Source organism: Dipteris shenzhenensis, chromosome 23, assembly GCF_047967505.1.
Source record: "Dipteris shenzhenensis isolate YYH24624 ecotype China chromosome 23, Dip_SZ_1.0, whole genome shotgun sequence".
Classification (NCBI taxonomy): Eukaryota; Viridiplantae; Streptophyta; class Polypodiopsida; order Gleicheniales; family Dipteridaceae; genus Dipteris; species Dipteris shenzhenensis.
The window spans coordinates 49,664,827-49,691,449 of NC_141618.1; the positions used below are offsets into that span (position 1 = coordinate 49,664,827).

Consider the following 26,623-nt stretch of genomic DNA (forward strand, 5'->3'; position numbering starts at 1 on the left):
TTTCTTGCTGTCCGATAATGCATGCTTGTTCTTGTAGCCCTCCGGATTTGTCGGAATAGAAAAAAGATGAGTTGCCTTGCTTCAAATTTCCTTGGACTATGTTGTAGGTTGTTTGAGCTACAGGCTTGCTGTCTCGAGTTGCATGGAATGCTCTCCCATGTCATTGCGAGCCATGTGCTTTCAATGTAGAGTAAGTTTCGGTGATGAAACTCCTTGTAGTTGCTGTTCTGCTTCCAGGGATTCATAGGTAATAGGTACGCATGTGTGTAGGATTGCCGTGGGAGAGATGCTTTTGATACCACTTGAGAAGGTTGTGAGAGCGGGGAGAGAAATAGAATATTGGAGAAAGCTTGAGAATTCGTAAACCATGGAACTAGAATTTAAGTCCTAGAGTGACACGTGGCATAATGCCTCATGTATGATGCAAAACATTATTGCTGCATCATCTTTTCACGAACCCTAGATTCCTTGATTGAACTAGAGGCAAATTCTTGATTTGTTCTCCTTTACAATCCTGACTAGAACCCATCAGGGCATTATCCTATCTATGGTGGGCATAGTGCAATAGGGATGTCGTAGTATCTTGTTCCTACTATGTGTGATGGAGTTTATGCTTTTCAACCTTATGGGTGATGGATTGCCTTCCCGCCCCGTTTTTTAAGAGCATAGTGGGATCTGGGGCACGCCTCTTATGGTTAAAGGCATAGAGACGTCCAATTTATGTATATATAAAAGTTAAGTTCTCATAGAATCTACTAGTTGCCACTAATTGTACGCTCCCCTGGCTACTCCTTTATATATTGTTTAAGCCTTACCATTTGCACACTAGCACCTGCTAAGTGCTTGCTGCACATCTGTACGTTGGTCCATGCTTCGGAGTCCGGTCTGTGAGCCTTGTATACTACGACCGTTATTGTAGGAGCGTATGGTGTACTTGTGAGTAGTGAGCACACTGCAGTTCCCTGCTGTATACTCTGACTTGAACTTGCCGTACAATCTGCCGCGTGCAACCTAGGACCTATCAGACAATCTGCTGACAGCCTGCATGCAACCTCTCTGGAATTTACGGTACAACCTAGGTCCTGCATACAATTTTCCGTACACCCTCTTTGTAACCTGTTTCTTGCTGCTTGCAAAAAACCCTCTTTCTATTGCAATTTGTAGACAGCTTTGCAAGTCACGTGTGCCCTTTTTTGAAAAAGCCCTCTTTCGTTCTATTGCAGACATCCCCCTTTCTTGCTCTGCTTTTCTGGAAAAGCCCTCTTTCTATTTTAGCCAGTCCCTTTCCCGTTTTCTTTTGCTCATGTATCTACTTTTATTGAAGCCAGCCCTGTTCTGTTGCAAAATCCGTCCTTCACCATGTTGAGACCAAAACATTCTTTTTGACAAGTCCAGGTACAAGGGTATCAGCTAGCAGCGAATGGAAGTACAACTATCGCCTTGAGGATTTCAACTACCCTCTATGCATTTGGTTCAACATATCTCTAAGCTTGTTGGAAAAGTGATTGGACCGTGCTCCAATGTTCCACAGGATGTTGCAGAGGTGTTGATGCCTGCAGGAGGGCAATCTTTTACTGGTATAGGGGGACGTGAGGACATGAACAGGAAATTCAAGTTGAGCATTCAGCTACAGCTGCTTCTAGTCTAGGTGCAGCTCGTAGTAGAACTATTGTTGCTACGCAAAGTACATTACCTAGGAAAGAGAGCACTTGCAATGGACAAAGGAGCGCATGAGGATTGCAGAGATTGAGATTGGGATTCAAGAGGATTATTATTGATTGCAGCACAGCATCCAATGTCACAACTTACAAGAACCCATTAGGAGCACAAGATGATCAAAGCTATGGCTGTAGCTGACCCATGTGGGTCTTGGTATGGAGTAGATTACAAGAGCATGCGCACTAAGGTCTTGGATGAGGAGATTGTCAGAATTAATAATTCCCTTACACCTATCAAGGAAGGGATGGATCAAATTTGGCTCTAGTATCCTTTCTGATGGATGGAGTGACATCAAGAGCAGGAGCATAATCCATATACTAGTCTTCTCTTGCTTGGGCACTTTTTTCTTGCGTGCATTGCATGTTGGGAAGGCATGTTTTCTGGTCTTGATCGCAACTCCTCTTATAGAAGGGCCGAAAAGTCTTTTAACGTTCTTTCCCCATTCATGTTTATCTATTTCTTTGAAGCTTAATGTCGGGTAGTTATGAACTCTTTTGCTAGAGAAGAACAAATTTTTCTATGCGATTGACACTCGCTAGGTTTTGTGACACAGGCAACATGCTTTTGAGGGAGTGGCCTTGAAACAATTTCAAGTGGATGCCTTATCTAAGATTATACGTAAATGTAGGCGTTTCTTTCCTAAAGGCTCAGCTGGAGAAATATGGACAGAATTCAGGTTTGCAAATCTCTCTCTTTTTTCCTTGAGAAAAGGAACTTCTACTAATGTTTGAAAAATTAACCATAGGGTCAGCAATCTGAAAGGTGCTGATTATGGGCAGTCTATCTTTTTGTCAGTGATGTCTTTGCAAGGTTCAATATGTATTTACAATTGAACTTTTCTCTTGCTTTTATTGTTGTTGTCTTGTGTAATGAGGGAGTTGTTCTATCTTAGTGGTGCATTGCCCTATCAGCTATGTTTTCCTTCACCTCCGGAGTGCCGACAGAAACTCAGTATGAAGACCTTCGTATAAATGGATGCTCAAGTATGTGTGGGTGTGTGGATTTGTATGTGTGCGAGCATACTTTTATACTATAGTCTACACCCACTATTGGTCGCTGATGACGTCAGTGGGGATGTCATAGTAGCTAGTCCCTGCTATGCGGTATGGAGTTTATGGTTTAAACCTTATGAGTGACTATCATGAGATTGAAACTGCACTATTTGTGTTTAGAGGATGAGTTTGGCCGCGTTCCTGGTCAATCATGCGTGGGTGTGTGCATAGGTATGTGTGAGAGCTTTTGTTTATACCATGGTCTACACCCATTGTTGGGGGCATGGATGATGTCGGTGGGGATGTCATAGTAGCTGGTCCTTGCTATGCGTGATGGAGTTTATGGTTTTCAACTGTGTGAGTGACTATTATGAGATTGAAGTTGCACTGTTTGCTGTGTTTTCAGAGGACGGGTTTGGCATATCCTTGGATTCATCTAGATATATAAATATAAAATCAAATGGAGATCTCCTTTCTCTACATGAGCGAAAGAAAATAGAAGTTTCTTGTCTTTGTAACCATGTAGTAATATATTGCTTAAATAGTGAAGCTTTTGATGCACGGGCATGGAGTCATGTATCTTCTTGTTTACAAATTTGAAGATGTTGATTTGGTGCAGACCTATGCTGGAAGATCTTTCGCACAATGCTTCATTGGAGGCAGCAGGCTTCATTTCATTGTTTTTACCCACGAATGCGCATGAGGACTCAGATTTTTTTACTAGGTATGCTAGAGATAAGATCAATAGTAAGTGAAAATCTTTTGCTTATTCTGAGCTTTTCTCTTCTAAATGTGATCTTGTGTTTCAGTGAATGGTTGGAAGATTGTTTACATTTGTGGGATGGAGTTCCTAATTGTCGATATTGGGATTTGCAATGGGCATCCTTAGTAGGGCGCTGCATAAAAAATAGTCCAAGCATGCCCAATTTATACCTGGAGAGATTTTTGCCCTCACTTTTCTCACACTATTTAAACTCCTTCGAGGTATGCATCGCTATTACTTTGTGCATTTTGAATAAAGGGATGTGTTTCTTCAGTGGGATGATATGCCATTAAAGCTCTTTGTGCGGACACAAGAATTGTAGTGGCCTTCTCTTATGCTTTCAACTTCTTGCACTTATAGATTTTGTGGGAAGGAAGGGGATGCATGAAAATTATGCATATACAACAGGCAGTAAGGGTACCTAGGGTGGTCAAGACAAAATGAATAAAAAGAAAGAAAGAGATTTGAAGGTCCTCAAATATTCACAACATGTGAAGGGGGATTGGGTTCCATTTGTATCGCTAGCCTTTTGATAACAAATTGAGCCGAGTATGTTTTGGGATTTATCTAAATATATGCAAATGGATGTAGTCTACCTGTGTCGTGTGCAATGGAGAAGTGTTCTTCAGTTTGCCTCCCATGGAAGGGATTCCATGAAAACTTGAAATTGCAGGCCACGATGATTGGGAAACATGCTGAGATCACACAACAACTCAATAAAGGGAAAGAAGAAATGCTTGAATGGACAGCAGTGGTTAAAAAGGGATCAGTTGCACCCAAGAAGGAGTTTATCTCTGAGACTCTAGAGGAAGAGAAAAGGAGATCCAGCAAGGTCTTGAATGTGCTTGTAAGGGGCTTGACGGTGGGAGATACCCCAATGGCAGATGCCCAAGTTTTATTCACTAAAATGGGGGTTAATCTCACATGCGAGACAGCTTGGAGAGTAGGTAAGCTGAAACACCAATGAGACCCTTAGTACTGAAATTCCGGAATGCCATGGATAGGTCCACCATTATGAGCATGAGAGCAGCATTGAAAGGGACCAGGATATATTTGGATGATGATCTAACCCTCCTACAGCAGGAGCACAGAAGGGAGGGAATGGTACAGGTAATGGGAGCAAGGGAGGCAGTAAAATGGGCTGTATATAGAGATGGTAAAGTCATTATCGGCGAGAGACCAGCCAAGGAAGAGAAGGAAGATGGGGAGTTATGACGGTGTCGGACCAATGGGATGAATGCACATAATGAACTCAAGATGGCAGTGTGGAACTGTAATGGCACACTCTGGTCTGACCTAGGAGGATTCTCGGAGACATACACTGGGAGAGATATGATCTTTTACACCGAGACACATGAGAGTCCAGAGAGAGGACTGCTCACTGTGGCAGGATATACATGGGAGTCAGCTCACCGGAAGGAAATGAGGGGAGACAGTGGAGTGCGTGGCTCCGGAGGAGTGGCCATCCTCTTCAGGTCACATTTGAGACCCCCCATTTGAATGGTTTGGAGAGAGGAACGTGACGTATGTGGGTCCGTGTCCAGATACCTGATGCCTGACCAATCTACATGGCAGTGTGCTACTTTCCCCCAGATACATCACCTTATGCACACGCAATCACTACGAAGGGACACAGCCCATATGCGACGATACATGATCATCTCATTGAGTTATCTAGACTAGGGGTGACTTCAATGCACGCACAGGTGACAGGCAAGTGGGCCTACTTGACTTTATATCAGACTCTCTCATAATACCAGAACTAGACACTGCAAAGCTTGGGACAGTAAGACACTCAGCGGATGCATCACACATGACGGGATACGGCCAGCATCTACTTGACCTGGGGGCTATCCATGACCTAATCATATATAATGACCTACATAGATGGCCATTGTTTGGTGGGTTCACTTGTTTCCTGCATGGCGGAGGTACTAGTATAGTGGATTACATACTCGGTCCTCTATCCTTCACCTCATGGGTACACGACTTCGTGGTGCCCCCTCCCCCCCTAGGTGCTGACCACTCATACCTATCCTTTAGTATTTCCACCACTACGCCAGTCACATGGAGAGCCCCCCCCACTCCCACTTGTGTACAGGTCCACTTTGACCGGATCCTTGATCCCGTTTACGTGAGCCATTTGGCACAGGAGCTCCCAGGTTTACTACTTGGGGACGACGTAGACCTCACCCATGCATCAGACACCCTTGCCACAGTGGTCACGGACGCAGCTATCAGATCTTTTCCTACGACTCGGCCTGGGCACGTTTCAGTAGGAAAGATGCCTCAGAACCCGTGGTATGATGATGAGTGCAGAGAGATGAGAGCTCACCTCACACGTGAGCAAGCCCTTGGCCACTTGACACCACCTGAAGCACAGAGGATCTCACGACGGCTAACACGCCGCAAGTGGTGGGCTTTGCTCACCCATAGGATGGACAAGGTGATTAGTTCGTTCAGAGGAGGGGATCCTACTATTGGATGGGGGCTCCTACCGGAGAGGAAGCCGCCTATCCCTATCACAGACCTGGGTGTTTGGCACACATAGGCATGCTCTCTCTATGATGTTCCGATGCAGGCACCACCAGATATGTCTGCTATGCCCAGACCCGCCACTTGTCACTTGTTCATTGCACAAAATGTGCGGGCGGCACTTTGTCGCTGCATAACCGGAGAGCACAGGATCATGAGGGGCTACGGACGGAGCATTTCGCACACGGGCATGAGGTTTTGGCCCCGATCCTAGCATAGATGTTCAACCACGCCATATGCCACGGCTTTCCACCCTCCTGGAGCACTACCATCATCGTCCCAATACACAAGGCAGGTGAGCCCATGGACACTGGGAATTACCGCACTGTCATGATTGGCCACACTCTGGCCAAGGTCTATGGATCTGTACTAGAGAGAGAGAGATCAACAGTCACACAGAGGCACATGGGCAGCATGCCCTAGGATAGGCAGGATTTTGGTGACAGCATTCCACCCTAGACCACATCTTCACACTGAGGGCTATCATTGAGGAGGCGAGGTCGAGGCATCATAAAGTCTATGCCTGCTTTGTAGACTTTTGGAAGGCTTTCGATACTGTCCCATGATCCCGCATGATCAGGAGACTCCAGGAGATGCAAATCCCAGAGGTTTTGATTTGGGGGGTGACGAGCCTATATGAGTCCGTTAGGGGACGAGTTCGCGCCTGAGGGGGCCTATCAGGTTGGGTGGAGAGCACGATTGGGGTGAAACAGGGATGCCCCCTCTCACCGACTCTCTTCGGCCTCTACATTGATGAGATCACATCCTTCATAGACTGCCTTGGAGGCGAGGGGTCACCGTTGGCTGATTTGTTGGTACCAATACTACTATATGCGGATGACATAGTCCTCTTGTTGTCCTCAGCAGAGGGTTTACAGAGACATCTGGAGGCCCTCGAGGAGATCTGCACGGAGAGAGATCTGAAGTTAACCTTGGGAAGACCAAGGTTATGATCTTCAACACCACATACCCAGTGCTGCATCGACATAGCTTCACTTACCAAGGTCAGCCAGTAGAGGTTGTACAGTCCTACACATACTTGGGTGCAGTTTTCATTGGGCTAGCTTTCATGATGATCCATGCAGCCCGAGCACGCCTCACATGAGGATATGGTGCTCTGGCTTGTTTAGAGCGACAGTGTTTCCAGGCGCACTTCCAGGACCCACCGACGAAGTGCTGGCTTTTCGACACCCTAGTGAAACCAACTGCCATGTATGCAGCACCGTTTGGGGGGTGTGATATTTCAGCAGCAGAGTGGAAGAGATTTGAACGGCTACAGGTAATCATGGGATCCAAGATGATTCATAGTAAGCCCTCAGTCCCCCATCAGATAGGACATGCATAGTTTGCTATGACCCCTCTTCAGATCGATGCCACCTTTTAGACAGTGACCTTCCTCCATAGAGTCTGGGATCTACCTCGTGAGAGGCTACCGAGACTGGCATTGGAATCCTCTATCTGACTGGCAGAGAGTGGGTTTGATATAGCATGGTATACACATGTCTCTGCTTGGTTCGCGAGTCATGGCATTCAGATGGACATGCTTCCTCCTTTTCAGTATAGCATGGATGCACCCCCGAGCTGCTTCCGCGAGATGAGATTAACCGCATCATACGGTTAGACCTCCTCTAGCTTCACACACTTCGGACTTGGGGGGGGGGACCAAGATTTCCCCACCAAGACCTAGCTCTACTATGACCATTTCTTGAGAGTATCGGAGGATGGCCTTATCATCAGACCCCAATATCTTGAGGACAGAGGAGTCTTACATGCATTGAGGATTCCCATTGGACAGATGCGAGTCTCCTTCCATCAGCTGAGGATTGAGGCAAGGAGAGTTGCAGGCATACCTAGAGAGCAGTAGACTTGTATGCTATGCACCATGGGTCAGGTCGAGAATGAGGAGCACTTTCTTTGTATATGTCCGGCCTACTACGAGATCCAAGGGCGCTACCATTGCCTTTTTCAGGAGGGACACGGGTTTGGCCCACTCTCACAACTGATCCACTTCCAGGATCAGGTCTATATTGGGCTCTACCTAATGGAGATACGGAGACACAGAGAGACGCTACTGCGACAGATCAGAGAGCTGTTGGATGCGACCACCATGTCACAGGACACTGAGGTGGATCGAGCGCAGAGGCAGGTCACCGACTTCTATGCATTTGAGTCAGCTCCAAGGCACTCGGGAGTAGAGGAGGAGGACCTAGCTGACATGAGAGATAGATGGGTCAGTAGAGGGAGTCGACACGACACCACTATTGAATGAGGGTCACGAGGATCTCACATGCGACAGGAGACCAGAGCACACACGATTGAGGTTAGACCTATCTCAGCTCTTCTCAGAGGCGATCGATAGAGACGTGGCATTAAACTTGACATAGCCCATCGGATCCAGAGATCGAGGAGACCACGCCCCCCACCACAGTGCCAGACAGCTCGACAGATGCAGATACGTGAGCTCTTTGTGTCACACCAGAGAGCTATCATGGAGCTTGGATACATGGAGCGAGATCATGTTCTTGGAGCATTAGCCCTGAGCGCCTGATATGCCCCACTTATGTTACACACTATTTGGCTTTTCTGGCCTGACTTGATATGATGTACTACATTAGTATTTCAATTTATGTGTTTTCTAGTACTCAGCGAGGGCCTTAGCGAGCCCTTTGCTGTAGCCCACTATGGCTTGTATGAGTTTACTTTGTTTCCGCACTTTTGTCCCATAGGCCCGTGAGGCCTCCCGTGGACGTTAATACATCTCTCTCTCTCTCTCCACCATGTTTCTAACACAACACATTTCGGACCTAGTTGGAACTGCAGACTAAGCTCCTAGTGAAGCTCAACTTCTACAGAGATCACTGCCTACATATCTCGGATGAGGGATTTATTGATCCACCAAGATATACACGGGTTCATTTACCCCCATTCATTGAGGATCTCCTCTGGGCAATTCTGGGTCTCTTCACATAGACTTCGTATTGAGAGTGGTTAGGCAGAGGGTCTACCCAGGGAGCGAAGCTTATGCACTTTTTGTACCCAATTGGAGGTTGAGTCGAGGAGCATTTCATCTTGAGATGCCCGGTTTACTATGAGATCAGAGTACGATTTAGTGTTTATTTAGAGATAGCTCCGGGTTGATATCCCGATTTCTCTCTTTTCCAAATCAGAGCTGCCTGGCCGCGTTCATTCATGAGGCAATTAGGCATTGTGAGTGCCTACTCCACTGTAGACTCCTCTCAGAGCATGATCACAGAGTTCTTCCAGCCGGACCACGTGGTTTTCCCTCCTACAGGCCCTATGCATGATCGGGACCTAGAACCAGTGACACGGCAACTTAGGCAGAGGGTTGATGCACAGATTACACTGAGTGACATTCCTTTCAAGTTCAGAGTGGGAGCCTGACCAACTGGGGTGACTGCTGCCGTTGTTAGATGTAGAGCGGTGACCCGGAGACAGCGTATGATTTCATCTACAAGGAGCCGGCAGCACGCTATTTCTGATTTCATGCTATCACTCCACTCTTGACGAGGGGGGGACCACAGTGGCCTTGGAGCACACTTCACTTTCTATTATGATGACAATTGCTCTGATGATGATGATGATAGCGATTTAGGGTTTGTCCAATCGCAGCAGCAGGTTTACGTTTTAACCCCCACTCTGGGTCGAGCTGAACCTCTAGCCCATCCTGGGGGTTAGTCTCAGTTGGGGGTTCTTAAGATGTGGCCGACATAGAGTGGCCTAGCCTCTCTTCAAAGTCCCCCTCAAAATCTCCCTATACCCCAGCGACCTTAGCCAACAGGACTCGATATTCTACAGTTGCAGCTAGGACACTATCTCCATATGCACATATATGCCATCGTGGAGGTCTGAAGACACCCATTCTTGGTCAACACGAACATATTTTTTTCCCAAGAGGTGAGAGAATGGAAGATGCGATTGGTAGCTGTGACAGCTAAACTTCAGTTTCTCGAAGGTCCTGGCAAGCATACAATAGTAGATGAGGTAATCAAAGCTTGCAAATCTTCTCCTTTTGCTCCTCAATTAGTCGGGCTAGTATTGAATGGAAGGTTGATGAGGAGGATGATGATGGAGCAACTAATATCCGACAGTCCAGAGGACATGCTATCATTACACTCAGTTCATGAGATTTACCGATCAAGCTTCTTCACCAATCATACAAGCTAAAAGGGACTAAGGTTTGGATAGTCGAGGAGCTCACATGAGCTCAATCGAAGAATAAAGCAATAGAGTTAGCTAAGGTTAAGTCTGAAAGAAAAGATGGAAAATGGGTAGTATACCGTGAAGGCATAGCAAGTATCAAAGAATTTAAATCAAAACCAAAAGACTCTCAGTCTTAAACTGTTGTATGGCTGGTTAAGTTTTTTAAAGATGATTATTAATGTAGTTACTCTAAAATAACTGGAGCTGCTTTTGTACTTCTTGGGAGCTGCCACGTGCCCTCCCTAAGTAGATGTACTAGTGGTTTTTGGCTGTGTCCCATAGACCTGTTGGTCTCCCATGGACATTAATAGACTTTCTTTCTTTCTCAAGAGTCATACAGGCTAGCCTTTTGGCCTCATGGCATATGTACATGCAACAAGGGTCTGTTTCTTTTATGGTGTAGATGTATCCACAATAAAGGCCTGCAATCCTTAATTTATTGATATCGTGAAGAAGATTGCAGCGTTTGGACCATCATAAACTCCTCCCTACCTTGCACACAACAATTTCGGAGAGAGCAGTCTGCTAGAGTAGGCTTAGACTCCCATAAAAAATATGTGGCTAAAATGTGGTATCACGTTGATGGCAAATGGATGGAGTGACCGTAGGAGCCTCATCCTCTAGAAGAGCCATAGAAGCTATTGAGAGCTAGCTCCTCGTGTATTCCCCTTTGAATCTAGTGTTTTCCATGAGAACATCTCACGGGCTAGATCTCTCTAGAATCACCCTTGAACCCAGCACTTGCCAAATGGCCCTAGTGCCATTATTATCTGGGACACATACTCTACCTTTGTAGAGCAGGTAGCCAGCTTCACTACTATATTTTTTGCACTTATCACCAATTTGTGGTATGTCACCATTTGTTGAGGAACCATCTCAACATCATGTGTTATCATATGTGCATAGCACTAACACATAGAGTGCTAAAAAAGAAAGTGTTGGAAACCCTAACCCTAGCCCTAAATTGTTTTGTATATATTCATTCTTTTCAACTAATTTAGTGTACAGTTAGTCATTTGTGGTGCGCTCTCTAGCTGTGCCCTTTCCCCTCATCTCCACTCCTCTCCTCTCCTTTCTCCATATTTGTTCACGACGCTTCCTTGCCTTCTGCTAAGGCATCGCAATCGGCGTGAGAGAGTGTGAGAGATTGAGAGGTTGTCTTGAGTGTTCTTCGAGCGAGTTCACTTTTGTCGAGAGAAGTTCCGTCCATTCTACATGAAGGATTTCCGTTCATTGCTTGAGTTCTTTGTGATGATTCATGTGAGAGAGAGATTCCTACTCATGTGAGAGAGTTCTGTATTCTTTGAGAGAGGTTTCCAAAGATTTCTGTTGTGTGAGAGGGAGAGCTTTGAGATTTGTGAGAAAGAAAGATCTGAAAGAGAGAAAGAAAGAAAGAAAGTTTATTAAAGTCTTCGGGAGACAGTGAAGGTCTATGAGACTAAAGATAACTGATACAATGAGCATAACGGTGGCGGTCTCAAAACGGGCCAGCCAATCGTTTCAACAAAAAAGAGGTTATGAAGGACTATGTGTCTAGTCCTGATACAAAAAATATGTGTCTACCTCCAAATGATACAAAAAAGAAGGGGGGGGCACCAAAAATGGGGCAGAGGGGGGAGATACAGTATACATGTGCAGGTGGTGATCGTTAGAGACCAATCATAGAGGGGCCGTCAAATGGGAGGTCGGAAAAAACTCTGCTATAGATGATTGGTCTCTGACGTCATGCGGCCTAGTCGAGCTCGGTCGTCGAGGGCGGCGGGTGGCCCTGTGGATGAGGGCAACGGTAACCCCGGTGGGGCGGGCAGAGAGTAGAGACGAGATGTCATGGACCTGGATGTGTGAGTCTGTTCGCTGGCGCAGCTGTCGTGGCTCTGGCTCTCACTCACATCCGCGTCGTCGGCTAGACTGAGAAGAGGTATCCTGTGACTGGAAGAAGTCAGTGATAGGCCGCTGGGTGTCCTCACGCTATGTGCGCTGCTCGTGTCGTCGTGCTCGGAGAGAGGTATCTCGGTGGCGAGTCATCTCATGTAAAAAAGCGGCTAGGCATCGCTGATCTGGGAACTGCAGCATGTGTGGGAGGGAGCCGAATCCGTTGCGGAAGAGGCAGTGGTACCGGCCTCGAATGGCATAATAGATAGGACATCTGAAAGCAAAGTGCTCCTCCGACTCGATCTCCTGCAAGTCGCAAAGTGGGCAAAGGCGGTCCTCTTGTGGGATACCCTCTGCGCGTCCGCTCTCGATCCGTAATCGGTGTGACGAGACCCTAAACTGACCGAGGGAGATCCGGAGCGCATGTGGTAGATGAAGCTGTGTGTAACCCGGAGGTGTGATGAAGCCCTCCTGTGAGATCTGGAGGCATTGTCGGCGGTAGAAGTCGAGCTTCACAGGAAGCTCGGAGTGAAGAAACCATGTCCGCCAGGAGTGGAGCTGGAGCAGATCCGCTCGAATGAGCCGGTTGACCTCCTGGTCAGTGGGGGAGAGGGGAGACCGTCGGTGGAGGAGCTGAAATCCCTGACTCTGTGGAGATAGGTGATAGCCTGAAAAGCCGCATCAAGCTGTAGGGGTGAGGCGCTGAACTCTGCTAGAATGATCTGGTGTGGTACCGATGGTTGCTGCGGATCATCCGAGCAAACATCAATATCTGTAGGCGCTCGACTCGAGCCCACTCTGTGTCTGAAAGGTCGACTCCCCACCAAGGGCTACCGTACATGCCTGTTGGGCGGACCAAAGAATAAAAAAGGAGAGACTTGGTCCGTGGGTCCTGGAAGTGGGAGTGGTAGCAGTGTCGCTCCAGCCTGGCAAGAGCGGCGTATCCCCGGCTGATCCTGGCCTGCATGGCCGGGCGCATCGTGAAGATCGGGCCTGAGAAGACAACGCCCACGTATGTGTAGGAGTCAACTATCTCAACAGGGTCGCCGGCGAAGAGGAACTGCTCTCGGTGCATAGCGGGTCTGGAAATGTTGAAGATCATCACCTTGGTTTTCCCAAGGTTGACCTTCAAGTCATGTGTATCACAAAAGACGTGAAGTCCATCCAGGTGTCGCTGAAGACCAGTAGCAGAAGAGGATAGTAGTACTACATTGTCTACGTATAGTAGAATCTGGATGACAGCCTCCGCAAGAGAGCAGCCTGTCCTGATTGTGGTCTCGAGCTCGTCGATGTAGAGGCCAAATAGAGTCGGTGACAAGGGACATCCTTGTTTGACTCCGATAGTGCTCGTGATCTCTGGGGTCAGCTGGTGTCAATCCTGACCTGCCCCGTCACCCGCTCATAGAGAGCTACTACTGCCCAGATAATCACCGAGTCATAGCCTAACTCCTGCAGACGTCTGATGAGTCGGGCGCGGGGAACGGTGTCGAATGCCTTGTGGAAATCCACAAAGCAACAATATACTCTCTGTCTCCTGTGTCTGGCCTCCTCAATGATCCCTCTAAGTGTAAAAATGTGATCGTAAGTCGAGTGATCTGCCCTAAAGCCGGCCTGTCCGGATGCCCTGAGCCCCTGTACCTCTGCGCGAGCACTGACCTCGCCATCTAACACTGATGCATAGATCTTGGACATAACATGTCCAACCATGATGGTCCATGTAATTCCTTGGATCCATGGGATCTCCTGCTTTGTGGATGGATGTGATAGTGTTCAGGGTCCATGCTCTGGGGAACCCGTGGCAGACAGCTTCATTGAACAGCGTTGCCAGGATGGGGGCTAGAGTTTTGATGCCATAGGCAACAAACTCTGTGCATAGGCCCTCATGATCCTTAGCTCAACCGTTATGAAGCTTATGCGCTGCGTGGGTGACTCCCTGGGTTGTGAAGAGGATACAAGAAGTGGAGCGGGGGGTGGCTGAAAGGTCGGGAGGAGGCTGATCAGGGATATCATAGAGTGTGCGTGCGTAGGTGTGCCAGAGGGAAGTGTCTGTGAGGGGGGAGGGGGATCGGCGTTCTAGGAATTTCCTCCAAGCCTCGTCTACAAGCTCTACTCTATTCAAAAGGCCCCAACTACAGCCGAGACCACTGCAACTAAGTAGCAGCCGACTCTAAGCTACAAACCAACAACTCCTACAGCAACTCAATCACCAAGGTGACACAAGAAGCAGACTACACTGACAAACGCAGCAACAAAGAAGGGTTCTGAAGCAGCCAAGTCAGGCAACTAAAGCAAACGCAGGAAAGCACACATGACTTGCGCCAAAAGCAAGCCACAACTTTGGCTTGTAACAAAAAAGAAGCACCACACTTCTACTATCCCACAGCAAGGCGGCTTCTAACACACTTCAACCCTTGGCTTAGCAACCAGATACAAGAGGTAATGCCTTGCAACGAAAGTAGAGCTACGACTAGGGGCGACACCATCAATGAGCGACTAACCGACTCCATTACTTGCGACGACTCTTGTAAGCTGCATAGATTCTGCAACGCTCAGCTCCGGCAAAGCCAGCCTCAACGAGATGACCTCTCCACGCCAACGATTGCAACACAGCCGCCTCCCAGGTCCAGCACACAACGAACTAGGCAGCAACTACAACAACGGGCGGCATCTCCAATTGACAGTCGACCAATGACACGGTCCATAGGCAACTCCAGAAAACTTCATCCACAGCAAGTTGATCCTAAATGCTCGATGGACGGACTCTGCAAACAAATGGCCGACACAACCTTCATCACGGCTTCTACGACGACTTCTTGAGCAAGCCAACAACAGCCCTAGAGCAAGAGACACGGCTTGTTGTCTAGCACCACGCTTTCGTCGACGAACATCGACAGCATGGGCAGTCCATCCATCTCTTTCAACGGAATCTTAGGTTTCTGGATGAAATCTCTTAAGATTTCGATGGATCTTATCACTCCCTCATTCACACGTGGCACCACAGAATTGTGACTTGGGCATGGGCGTGGTCCTCACTAGGCTCACCTTATCCTCCATCTAGCAGTCCCATCTGCCACCTCAATATATATCTGCCACATCAGCACGATGATCTGCCAGTCACGTCAGCATCCCAATCAGCAGGCAACATTAGCAAATCCATGTCAACTGACACGTCATTGACAATGTCAGCGTTGATTAGTCAAATGTCACGTCATCTACCACGTAAGCAGGTCAGGTCATCTTGCCACGTTAGCAAGCCACCTCAGCACTACCACGTGGCATAACCCCTGCTAGGCACAGTCACCCCTCTACAGGCACATTGTGCACATTGCATATGGCTCAGAAGACTATTGTCAGAAACAGATCACTTTGATGAGTCAAAGCCAATAACAATATATATGATAATCAATCGGCTCAAGCATTAGCCAAGAATCCAATATCTCACTCCAGAACAAAGCACATTGATGTCAGAGAGCACTTCATCAGAGAAAGAGTGTTACTTGTGTTAGAATTATTATTATAATTCAGCAGTGACCAATGCAATGTAATAAGTAGGTTAGGGGCACTTTTCCCTCATTTAGAGGTTTTTCTCCCTAACCATAGTTAGTTCACTAACTACGGTTAGTGAAGGATAAGGTTTTGTCACTTAGACAAAGCCCATCCCACTTCTTGTGACAGTCACTTCTTCTATTGCAAACACTACGTTCAGCTCTCTGCTTCCTGCTCTCTCACTCTCTCATTTCTAACATTTGGTATCAGAGCAGGGCCTTCCTGCCTGACCTCCTGCCTCTAGCCCTCAAGCTCCATCTTCAAGTCTAGCTCCTACATCACTTCGTCCGTACTGCTCCCGTACCAGCCTACGCAGACATCGTGTACAAGTACATGGGAATCATTCCGTACAACCATAGCTGGCTGTTCCGTACCAACAGCTTTCGTACTACAGCTCGTCGTCCGTACGCTGCTCTTGTGCTGATGTCCGTACAAGTCGTACGACAGTTCCATTACAGCCGTACATTCGCTGTACAGCCATACAGCCGTACATTCGTCGCTACTCCGTACTGTGCCAATCCGTACATGCGCTGTCCGTACCTACTTCCGTACAACAGATCTGCTCCTGGTTGTACGCACAGCCTGCTGGCTGCTAGGTAGTACACAGCTTCAAAGCTGTTCGATGTACTATCTTCTGTATGTGCCCGTACTACGCAAGAAGCTTGGGCCGTACATCCGTACAGCAGCAGTCCATACAAACAGCTGCCGTACAATCCGTACTGTTGCTGCAAATCCGTACAGCTGGGCATCAGTCGTCCGTACAGTTGGGCCCTTGTACCTTTCGTTGGCGTTGAACCTTGTGCAGGATTACTTTGCAGGTTTTTGCTTTACAGGTTCTTTTCTTTGCAGAAAATTTGGAGCATTTTGTATTCGTGGGCAGACATTTGCAGTTGGTTGTTTGGCAGGCATTTTTGTACATTAGAGCCATTGTTTGGCCTGCATTTTGGGAGCAAATTTGGGGCTTTTGCATTTGTTGGAAAGAATTGCAGAAATTTGGGGCTTTTAGTTCATTTGCGCCTTTCGGGTGCAATTTCTTGCAAAAATTTGGGGCTTTTGCAATCACACTGCATGCAGTGAAAGTTGGGGCTTTTGCAGGCAGAGTGCAATTTGTGCAACATTTGGGGCTTTCAGACCATTTGCCCTCTTTTGTATGCAATTTCCCAAGAAATTGGGGCTTTTGCATTTGGGTTGCAATTTTGTAGGTAAAACAGCATTTTGGAAGTTTGCAGACAGTTTTTGACTCAGTACGAGTCAAATTGCAGACTTTTGCCACCTTTTGCAGATTCTATTTGCAGATTTTTGGGCATTGAGCAGAGCATTGTGGTGCATTTTGAGCCTTTGACAGGCTGTGACAGTATTTGTCACTGTGGGCATATTTTTCTTTGCAGATTTTACTTGTGCATTTCACATCCCAGGAAGGGATTTTACTTGTTCAGTTTGCTGTATTTCTGAGTTTATCTTGCAAAAATGGCACAGAACAACTCAAATGAGGTGTTCGGGGTTCTCACACAGGAGGATAAGTTGGATGGCACCAACTACTCCTTGTGGAGTTTCATGGTTCGCAATATCTTAGTTGGCAGAAATCTTTGGGATTATGTCAATGGAGATGAAGAAGACCAGATACAATGCCTTTACGTGTCACTCCTACAGGTGGAGCCAGGGGTAGAGGTACAAATACAGCACAGGTGATTGGAGCAGCCGCTCCAGGAGCTCCCACAGTAGAGCAAAAAAGATGGGACTCTAGAGATGCACAAGCTCTTTCAGTAATTTCTCTTTTTGTCAAGAGGTTCATTATACCTCATATTCGGTCATGCAAGACATCTATGGCAGCTTGGGTAATACTGGAGAGTATGTTTGCAGCAAGAAACGATGCCAGAGTTTCGTTTCTGAAGCGAGAACTTTCCCATACACATATGGAGGAGGGAGATCTATTCGTGAGTCCTATCTTGGTTTCCACACCTCGCTGAATTTGTCATTGAGGGGGGGCAGCAATCCTCTCTCCTTTCACGAGTTGGTAGGACTTTTGTTGCAGGAGGAACAAACACGCAAAAATATGGCAACCCGGGCTGGCGAGCATGCTATGCTCTCTAAGTTCAAGCCCAAGGGTAAAGGGCAGCATAAGCCACATGCCCATCAGCCCACACATCAGCATAAAGCTGATTCTGGACAGCCTTCTTATAAGGCACAGGGTGATACAAACAAGCAGAAAAAGAAGGGCATCTGTCATTACTACAAGAAGCCAGGTCATTATATTGGAGAGTGCAAGAAGCGCATAGCCAGAGAAAAGAAAAGGGATTCCGGTATGGCTGTATCAGATGCATCAGGTCCACATTGCCATGATGGAGGAGATGTTGCAGCCAACTTGGTTGAAGAGCACTATGCCTTTTTGACTTGCACTTCAGATTTTTTAGTGGGTAGTTCAGATACTACAGCCACTAATGATGATGACCCATATGCTTTATTGACTTGTAGTTACGATCCTCAAAGGATGAATGCTCTTTCAGTGTTGATGAGACACTACATACTTGGTATTTTGATAGTGGTGCTTCAAAGCACATCACTTCCAAGAAAAATCTGTTTGTAACTTTGCATTCTTCACCCACCAAGAAGAAGGTAACTTGTGCAAATAATTCTTCTCATTTAGTATGTGAAGTGGGAGACATTATTCTCACATCCACTGGTGGCAGAGATTTCAGAATATCAGATGTACTCTATATGCCAAGTATATGCCAAGTATAAAGAAGAATTTGCTTTCAGTGTCCTCACTCAATAGAGGAGGATTTCAGGTTGTTTTTGATAATGACAAGTGTGCAGTCAGAGACAAAGAAAATGAATATGCTTTGAGGTTATCTGGCACTTTGTATCGGGGTCTTTTTCAGCTTGATTTATATGAAAAAAGATCCCATCTTGCATTATCAGTTAGCACTCCCACTGCTGCAATGCACAATGTGGAGTTATGGCATGCCAGGTATGGGCACATGAGCTATGGCAGCTTAATGACACTTCAGAGGCATGATATGGTTGATGCATTACCTCCTTTGGAGTCGCCTCCTCCTCATGCATGTGAAGGTTGCATTCTTGGCAAAATGCATAGGCTTCCCTTCAAGAAGGATGGTGCAGTGAAAGCTACAAGAAAGTTGCAGCTTATTCACAGTGATGTCTGTGGTTCCATGAGGACACCTGCTTTTGGGGGTTATCTCTATTTTGTTACATTTATAGATGACTTTACCAACTACACTTGGGTCTATGGTCTCAAGGCAAAATCAGAAGTGTTTATGCATTTCAGACACTTTGTGGCTATGGTTGAAAATGAGACAAGACTCAAGGTGCAGACACTTCGCACAGATTGAGGGGGGGAGTACATGTCTCATGAATTTGAGACATTTCTGAAAGAAAAAGGCATTATGCATCAGCTTACAGTGAGGCTTACACCTCAACAGAATGGCAAAACTGAGCAGAAGAATCGCACCACCATGGAAATGGATAGATGCATGCTCACAAGTAAGAAGTTGCCTCACAGGTTTTGGCTGGAAGGCCTTATGTGTACCAACTATATTTTAAATCGGGCTCCTACAAAGGCTTTGAAGACAATCACTCCCTATGAGGCATGGCATGGGACAAAGCCTTCAGTGGACTACTTCAGAGTTTTTGGTTGTGTTGCATATGCCCACGTGCCTGTGGAGTTCAGACACAAGTTGTCAGATAAGGCACTAAAATGCATTTTTATGGGATATAGTTCACAAAGCAAAGGATATCGTCTCTACAATCTTGCTACACGCAAGATTTTTGTCAGTAGAGATGTCATATTCTCTGAAAATTCTGCACATACAAATGCTGAATTTCAGATTCCGGCCTCTTCAGATGATGTGTTTGAGGGGATGCTTCCTATAGCATTTGGTTCCCCTGCTGAAAATCAGAATTTACAGCAACCTCCGCCAGCTCCACAAGTACAGATTCAGCCCCCAGCTGAATTGGTACAACCTCAGGGTGTGGATGAAGTTGTCAGGCAAGAAATTCAAGAGATACACGCAGCCAAAACAGTCCCGCATTGGTTGCTTCAGACTCTCAGGGAGAGTAGGCTTGAAGCTCCATTGCCTGGCAGAACTCGTAGTGCAGTAAGGCATATGGAGGGAGCTCATTCAATTGAATCATCTTATGCAGGTACTCTTCTTGATGAGGAGGAGCCTGAGACATTTGAAGAAGCAAAAGATAATGTGCATTGGATGAATGCCAGGCACGATGAGTTGCAGTCCATAAATAAAAATCAGACTTGGGATGTTGTGGATTTGCCACCAGGTAAAAATGCCATAGGTACACGTAGGGTTTTCAAAGTCAAAAGAAAGCCAGATGGGTCCTTTGATCGGTACAAGGCAAGGTTGGTTGCAAAAGGATATGCTCAGAAAAAGGGCATAGATTATGAGGAGACTTTTGCTCCTACATCCAGGATGACAACCATCAGGTCAGTTATAGCCATGGCTACAAATTTTGAATGGAATGTTCATCAGTTGGACATTAAAACAGCTTTCCTTAATGGAGACTTGTTGGAAGAGGTTTATGTCAAAGCTTTCAAATTTCAGAAAATGCACTTCAGGTATGCAAGCTGAATAAAGCTTTGTATGGGCTGAAACAAGCCCCACGTGCATGGTATGCCAAAATTGATGCCTTTCTGACCAGCAAGGGGCTGCACAATAGTCCAACTAGAGCACCCTCTACATCAAGAAGGATGGGGGGGATATTCTGGTCATCAATTCTTTATGTAGATGACATGCTGTTCACCGGATCAAATGAGGAAGTAATTGCAGATTTCAAGGCCCAATTGAAAGCTACATTTGATATGTCAGACTTGGGCTTCTTACATTTCTTTTTGGGGATCCAGTTTATTCAAGAGAAACGTGGCATTGTTATGTCTCAGTCCAAGTTTGTTCAAAAGCTCTTGGACAGATTCAACATGCATGATTGCAAGCCTATGTCCACTCCCATGGAGCCGGGGCTGAAGCTTACAATGCATGATGCGGGTGAATCAATTGATGTCACACTCTATAGTCAGGCTGTTGGATGCCTCATTTATCTCTGCAATACACGACCTGATATTCAGTTTTTAGTTTCTCAGGTGAGCAGGTATATGCACAGCCCAAAGATTATGCATTGGCAGGCTGGAAAACGCATCTTCCGTTACTTGCAAGGTACAAATTCTTTTGGCTTGATGTTTCCTAGGGGGGGTGACTTGCAGATGCATGCTGACAGTGACTCAGATTGGGCTGGAGACTATGATACTAGGAAGTCCACCAGTGCTAATTGTTTCTTTCTAGGACATCTTGCATTTCTTGGTTGAGCAAGAAACAGTCTACAGTGGCTACCTCCTCATGTGAAGCTAAGTACAGGGCAGCTTTCACAGCGACAATTGAATGTGTTTGGCTGCGTCGTTTATTCATCTTTCATTGGAAGGTCCTTCTCCGATTCTCACTGATAGTCAGAGTGCTATAGCAGTGGCAAAGAATCCTGTGTTTCATGCTCGCACGAAGCACATTGAGGTTCACTATCACTATGTCAGAGAGAAGTTGCATGCAGGAGAGATCAGTATGATCTATGTGTCAACACATGACAATGTTGCAGACATCTTCACCAAAGCACTTCACGTGAAAAGTTTGAGGCATTTCGCAGTGCCCTGAACTTATCTCCTTTTGGTGATTAATCATTTCCTTGTACATGACATTGGCACTGCAGGGGGGTGTTAGAATTATTATTATTATAATTCAGCAGTGACCAATGTAATGTAATAAATAGGTTAGGGACACTTTTCCCTCATTAGAGGTTTTTCTCCCTAACCACAGTTAGTTCACTAACTACGGTTAGTGAAGGATAAGGTTTTGTCACTTAGACAAAACCCATCCCACTTCTTGTAACAGTCACTTCTTCTATTGCAAACACTACGTTCGGCTCTCTTGCCTCTTGCTCTCTCACTCTCTCATTTCTAACAACTTGGTGACATCACATTGCAACATTGTGACATCAAAGAGAATATTGTAGACATCTTTACCAAACAAATTGGGAAAGAGCTTTTTGAGAAACATCGATTGATTTGACGCAGAGGAAGGACATTCCTATCAAAGGGGTGTGATGGAATGTAATGCTCAGTCCTTCTTCGGTTCCCAAATCGTGAGGGAAGGTGTCTACTTCATGATATTGATCTTGAGGGAAGGTGTTGAGGAACCATCTCAACATCATGTGTTATCGTATGTGCATACCACTAACACGCGGAGTGCTAAAAAGGAAAGGGTTTAAAACCCTAATCCTAACCCTAAATGGATTTGTATATATTCATTCTTTTCAACTAGTTTAGTGTACAGTCAGTCATTTGTGGTATGCTCTCTAGCTGTGCCCTCTCTCCTCATCTCCACTCTTCTCCTCTGCTCTCTCCATATTTGTTCATATTTTTATGTGACTCAACGACCTCTTGGATCCTCATTATTGCTTGCCATATTTGAGAAAAGTGAGGATCAAACTCACATAGGAAACTATTTTTGAATTGAGTAAAACTCTATTTATCAACCATTGGCATTTGGCTTAGGGAATGTGCTACCACATTAACCATTGTCTACAGATTTTAGAGGAGGGCTTCATTTACCCACTAGGATGCACATGGATCCACCTCCCCCACTTCATGAGTTTTGATTGGGTAGTTTCGGGTCTTAGAACACCGCCTACGTATAGAGAGTGGTCGAGCGGAGGGCATACCCAAAGAGGGCCGCATCTGTATCCTATGCGATTCCCAAGAGATCGAGTTGGAGGAGCATTTCGTTTTCAGGTGCCTGGTGTCCTACGAGATCAGAGGTTGGTACCATTGCCTTTTCCAAGTCAGCTACAGCTTTTCAACCTAGCTTCCTATTCTACCAGATCAGAGATGCTTCGTAGCTTTTATTCATGAGCCCGTATTGCACATGAAGCATTTACTTAGAGCACGTAGGGGAGATCATGGCACATATCTAGACGTCGATCAAAGTATGATCACTGAGTTTTTCCAGTCAGACAGTACTGATCGGCAGGACTCACAAAGGTGGCGATCACAAGAGCCTGAGCTAGAGCTAGAGACACGCCAGACTTGCCAGCGCATTGAGGCATAGATCACGATAGGGGACCTTACCTCCATGCTTACTAGACCAAATGCACGACCCACATTAGTGATTGTGGCACTTGTTCGCCAAAGGGCTATAGCTAGGAGACCTCAGCGCATTGTGCATGTGCCATTCACCCGCGCCCTGTCACAGGATTTTTGCCCCTGTAGCATTCTCACACATCGACGCCCCCATCCCAGGGTTGACACTCTCGTCGGCTTTCACTCCAAGAGTCTTTTCCTTTTATGCATCGACGCCGTATTAGTTTCTTTTTGTCTTCCTAAGACTTTAATAGACTTTCATTCATTCATTCTTTTCTCAGGGGTAAACCATCAGGTAAGTTAGATGGAAAGACATCTTTAAAGTCAAACATTAACTCATTAAAAGAAGCTTTATGATTTTTAGCAACTTCAAGTAAAAATCTACATTTTTCAAGTGTAGAACCAATTCCATCGAACAAATACGTGGAGAATTAGGTATATCATGTAATCCTTGGATTTGGAAGACTCTACCATACTTCTCAAAGATGAAGAAATTATTATTATAACTCTACTACAAGCTATCCCTAAGATTGTAAACCCATTCCCAACCTAGAACAACATCTGTTCTATCGAGATGCATGATTTGAAAAGGCAAAGAATCTTGATAGTCTTGAATTTCTACCTCTACACCATGTATCATGCTGTCCCAAAGTTTTTTTTGTCAGAGCCCTTTGCAAGAGAGATCACATTTTAATGAACACTTGGACTCTCAGGTAACGGCAGTTCCAAGCGGAATGTTCTTTGCCTAAATATTGAAAGCAACTTCCTTGGCTTTTTGAGAATCTTGTTTTTTAAAAAGACATACCTTTGTGTTTGGAATTTCTTGGGCTGTGCTTGAGAAACCTGCTTTTTAAACTTGTCCATTTCTTTTTAAATTAGTGAATTATTGAATCTAGGAACAAAAGTAGTTTGTTCCACTGATATGCCTATCGTATCATCGTGTATGTGAGCATACTTGATAGCTTCTTTAAAGGTACTGGGAGAATTCATTTTCACCTCTATCCTATAATTGTCTTTTAAATCCCTCACGAAACCTCTTATTTTTTGGAACTCATCAATGCCCTTTAATTCAAGGACTGCCTCTCTATAATTTGCTATATATTAGACTAGAGTAGTATTATTCATGTTACAATTATCCCAAGCTTCCCATGCCTTTTCAAGCTGATTTTCAGATTAAAATTCTTTAGAAAAGCTGTTTGGACTCAGCCTGCTGTCACCAACCTTGTTTGGTCTCTACATAGATGAGCTCAAGACCTCTATCATGACATTAGGGGGGGCTGGTTGCTCTCTTGCTGGTACCTTGGTTCAGATCCTCCTATATGTAGATTTAGATTTAGATGCTCGTTTGGGAGAGACTAAAATAAAATCGTTTAGACTTCACAAGCAGTTGTAGCTTGAATGAAGAGATTTGGACTACTTTTTGATTAGCCTTCTCCTTTAGTGCTAGCCTTCGTCATGGCTGAGTTTGCCCTTCACCTCCGGAGTGCCGACAAAAACTCAGTACGAAGACTTTGTATAAATGGATGCTCACGTATGTGTGGGTGTGTGGATTTGTATGTGCGAGAGCATACTTTTATACTATCGTCTACACCCGCTGTTGGGCGCTGATGACGTCAGTGGGGATGTCATAGTAGCTAGTCCCTGCTATGCATGATGGAGTTTATGGTTTTCAATCTTATGAGTGACTCTCGTGAGATTGAAACTGCACTATGTTGTGTTTTTAGAGGATGAGTTTGGGAATGTTCCTGGAGTCATCTAGGTATATGATGTGGTACTGATGTCCTCCTCTCCCAAGGGGCTGCAGAGACAGTTGGACACATTGCATGCCTTTTGTGAGTTGCACGATTTGAAGGTCAATAAAACCAAAGTTATGATCTTCAACACACCTCGAGCAGCCATGCATAGGGAACGCTTTTTTTTTTGTCTTCCATACAAATAGGGAGAGCTTCCTCATGGCCTGGGAATGTCCTCTTAGCAAATGGCCCGCTCCCATGTTCATAGAAACGTGCAAACTATATTCAATGAACTTCCAACATTGCAAACTATATTCGATACTTCCAGCATTTTCATTTTCACTTTCGATGGGGAGCCGGTTGAGATTATCTCCTCGTATACTGAAACCGGCCTTCAGTTTCCTAAAGGGCAGTAGACCATAATTGTCATTGCATATTCATTATTCACAGCCACATTACATCATTTCTAGCCACTTAACTTTAAACAATGCCACGTAGAAACAACTGATAAATAACTGGATGGAGGCTAGAGTGCCCCTGCTCAATGAAACCAAGTACAAGACACCAGACTGGCCCCAAACACTTGGTGCTCCTTCTGGTATTTATTTATTCTTTAGGGAAGAAATTTGTACATACAATATCAGAGACACACCACACTCGACAGCAACATGGACATGCAGATTACACTTGGCGACCTCCCCTCCTTATTCAGACCTAGAGCACGGCCCACAAGAGTCACAATAGCTTTGGTCAAGAGCAGGGTCATCGCCACGAGACCGAGACGAACTGCACCACAGACAACCGCCAGTGCTCTATCATAGGCTACACATCATCATGATCTTGCCCTTCCCCCTAGTCCCCCTTGACACCTACCCATCATGAGGTTGCATGTACTTATGAGGATGATGTTGATGACACCACTGATGCTATATGCATATGTATTTTTAGTGCTCAGCTTTCAACATGGGTGATGATGCTCGCTTAGTAGCTCCACCCTTCTGCGCGTTTGTATCAAGTTTTTTATTAGTCTCATAGACCCATCAGTCTTTTGTAGACTTTAATAAACTTTCTTTGTTTCTTTTTTTCTTTTGTTCTTTCTAAGGCTCAAGAAAACTGAAGGAGGACATCGCCACCACAAAGCGAAGACTAGCCACTTCAATGAGTTCGAACGAGTCCAAACTATCATCAAGTTGTATCTTACCAAGCTAGCTCCCCCAAAATCTGAGCCACCTCCTCTTGAATGGTCCCCTGATAGACTTGCAAGACTATGCATAGCAAATGAACCATTACTTGGGAGTACTTTGCCAGTGGAGAAGTTACCCCACAATTCCCAATGTAAGAAGTTTCGTAAGTTTAAGCCACACGTGTGGATGAAGCTTGATATGAGACTTCAGAAAAAGAAAGCCCACAAGAGCCTCAAAAATTGGTTAATGATCCTATGCCACCCAATGTCCATAGCATCCACCATTTATAACCTTTATTACCAAGGGAAAGGCGGTCTCCCACCAGGACTTGATTTTCAGGAGGGCTTTTCCTTAGTCGATGAATATCTTACCAGTTTTGCAAGAATGTGTTTATAGCATCCTTGCTCCTTTCTGTTTCTTCCCTTTTATAATTTGGTGGCTCTAGTATTGGAGGGACACGCAGCAAATGCCACGTGTCACCTCGAGAAACACGCCGGGTGCGGGGGTCCCAAACCCCGCCCCATAGCCACGTGCAAGAAGCCTCTCTCTCCTTCCAAAAAGTCCCGGGAGGGATGAGAGAGAGAGAGGGTTGAATTCCTTATTTTTTTTGCCGAAAAAACAGTGCTAATTATATTACTTCGAAAACAAGATACAAGAGGTCAGCTTATAGCTGACGGGCTGCGTTCACAAACCGGACGCAGCCCTAAAAGGTAGCATAATAAATCATACTCTCACGGAGGGATATGATGAGTGTGAATGAGCAGCCATCGGGGTGGTGAGTAGTGCCACCGAAGGCCCTGCGTAGTCTGCTCGAAGAAGAGGCCCTGTGTGTCCCAAGCCCGGAGGAAGCGTCTCCGCTTCTCCTGACCGGCCCGGGAGTCTCCCTGAATTTGGTCCCACTGGCC

At 45.8% G+C, this 26,623-nt stretch overlaps 1 protein-coding gene across 1 annotated transcript in view; it reads left to right on the forward strand.

The window, feature by feature from the left end:
* Nucleotides 1-26,623, forward strand: part of PA200 (proteasome activating protein 200) — a 178,368-nt gene that overhangs the window by 28,243 nt on the left and 123,502 nt on the right. The window contains exons 4-6 of the mRNA XM_087395003.1: nucleotides 2,273-2,395; nucleotides 3,331-3,435; nucleotides 3,521-3,695. Coding sequence (XP_087251129.1) covers nucleotides 2,273-2,395; nucleotides 3,331-3,435; nucleotides 3,521-3,695 — 403 coding nt within the window. The remainder of the gene's footprint in view (nucleotides 1-2,272; nucleotides 2,396-3,330; nucleotides 3,436-3,520; nucleotides 3,696-26,623) is intronic.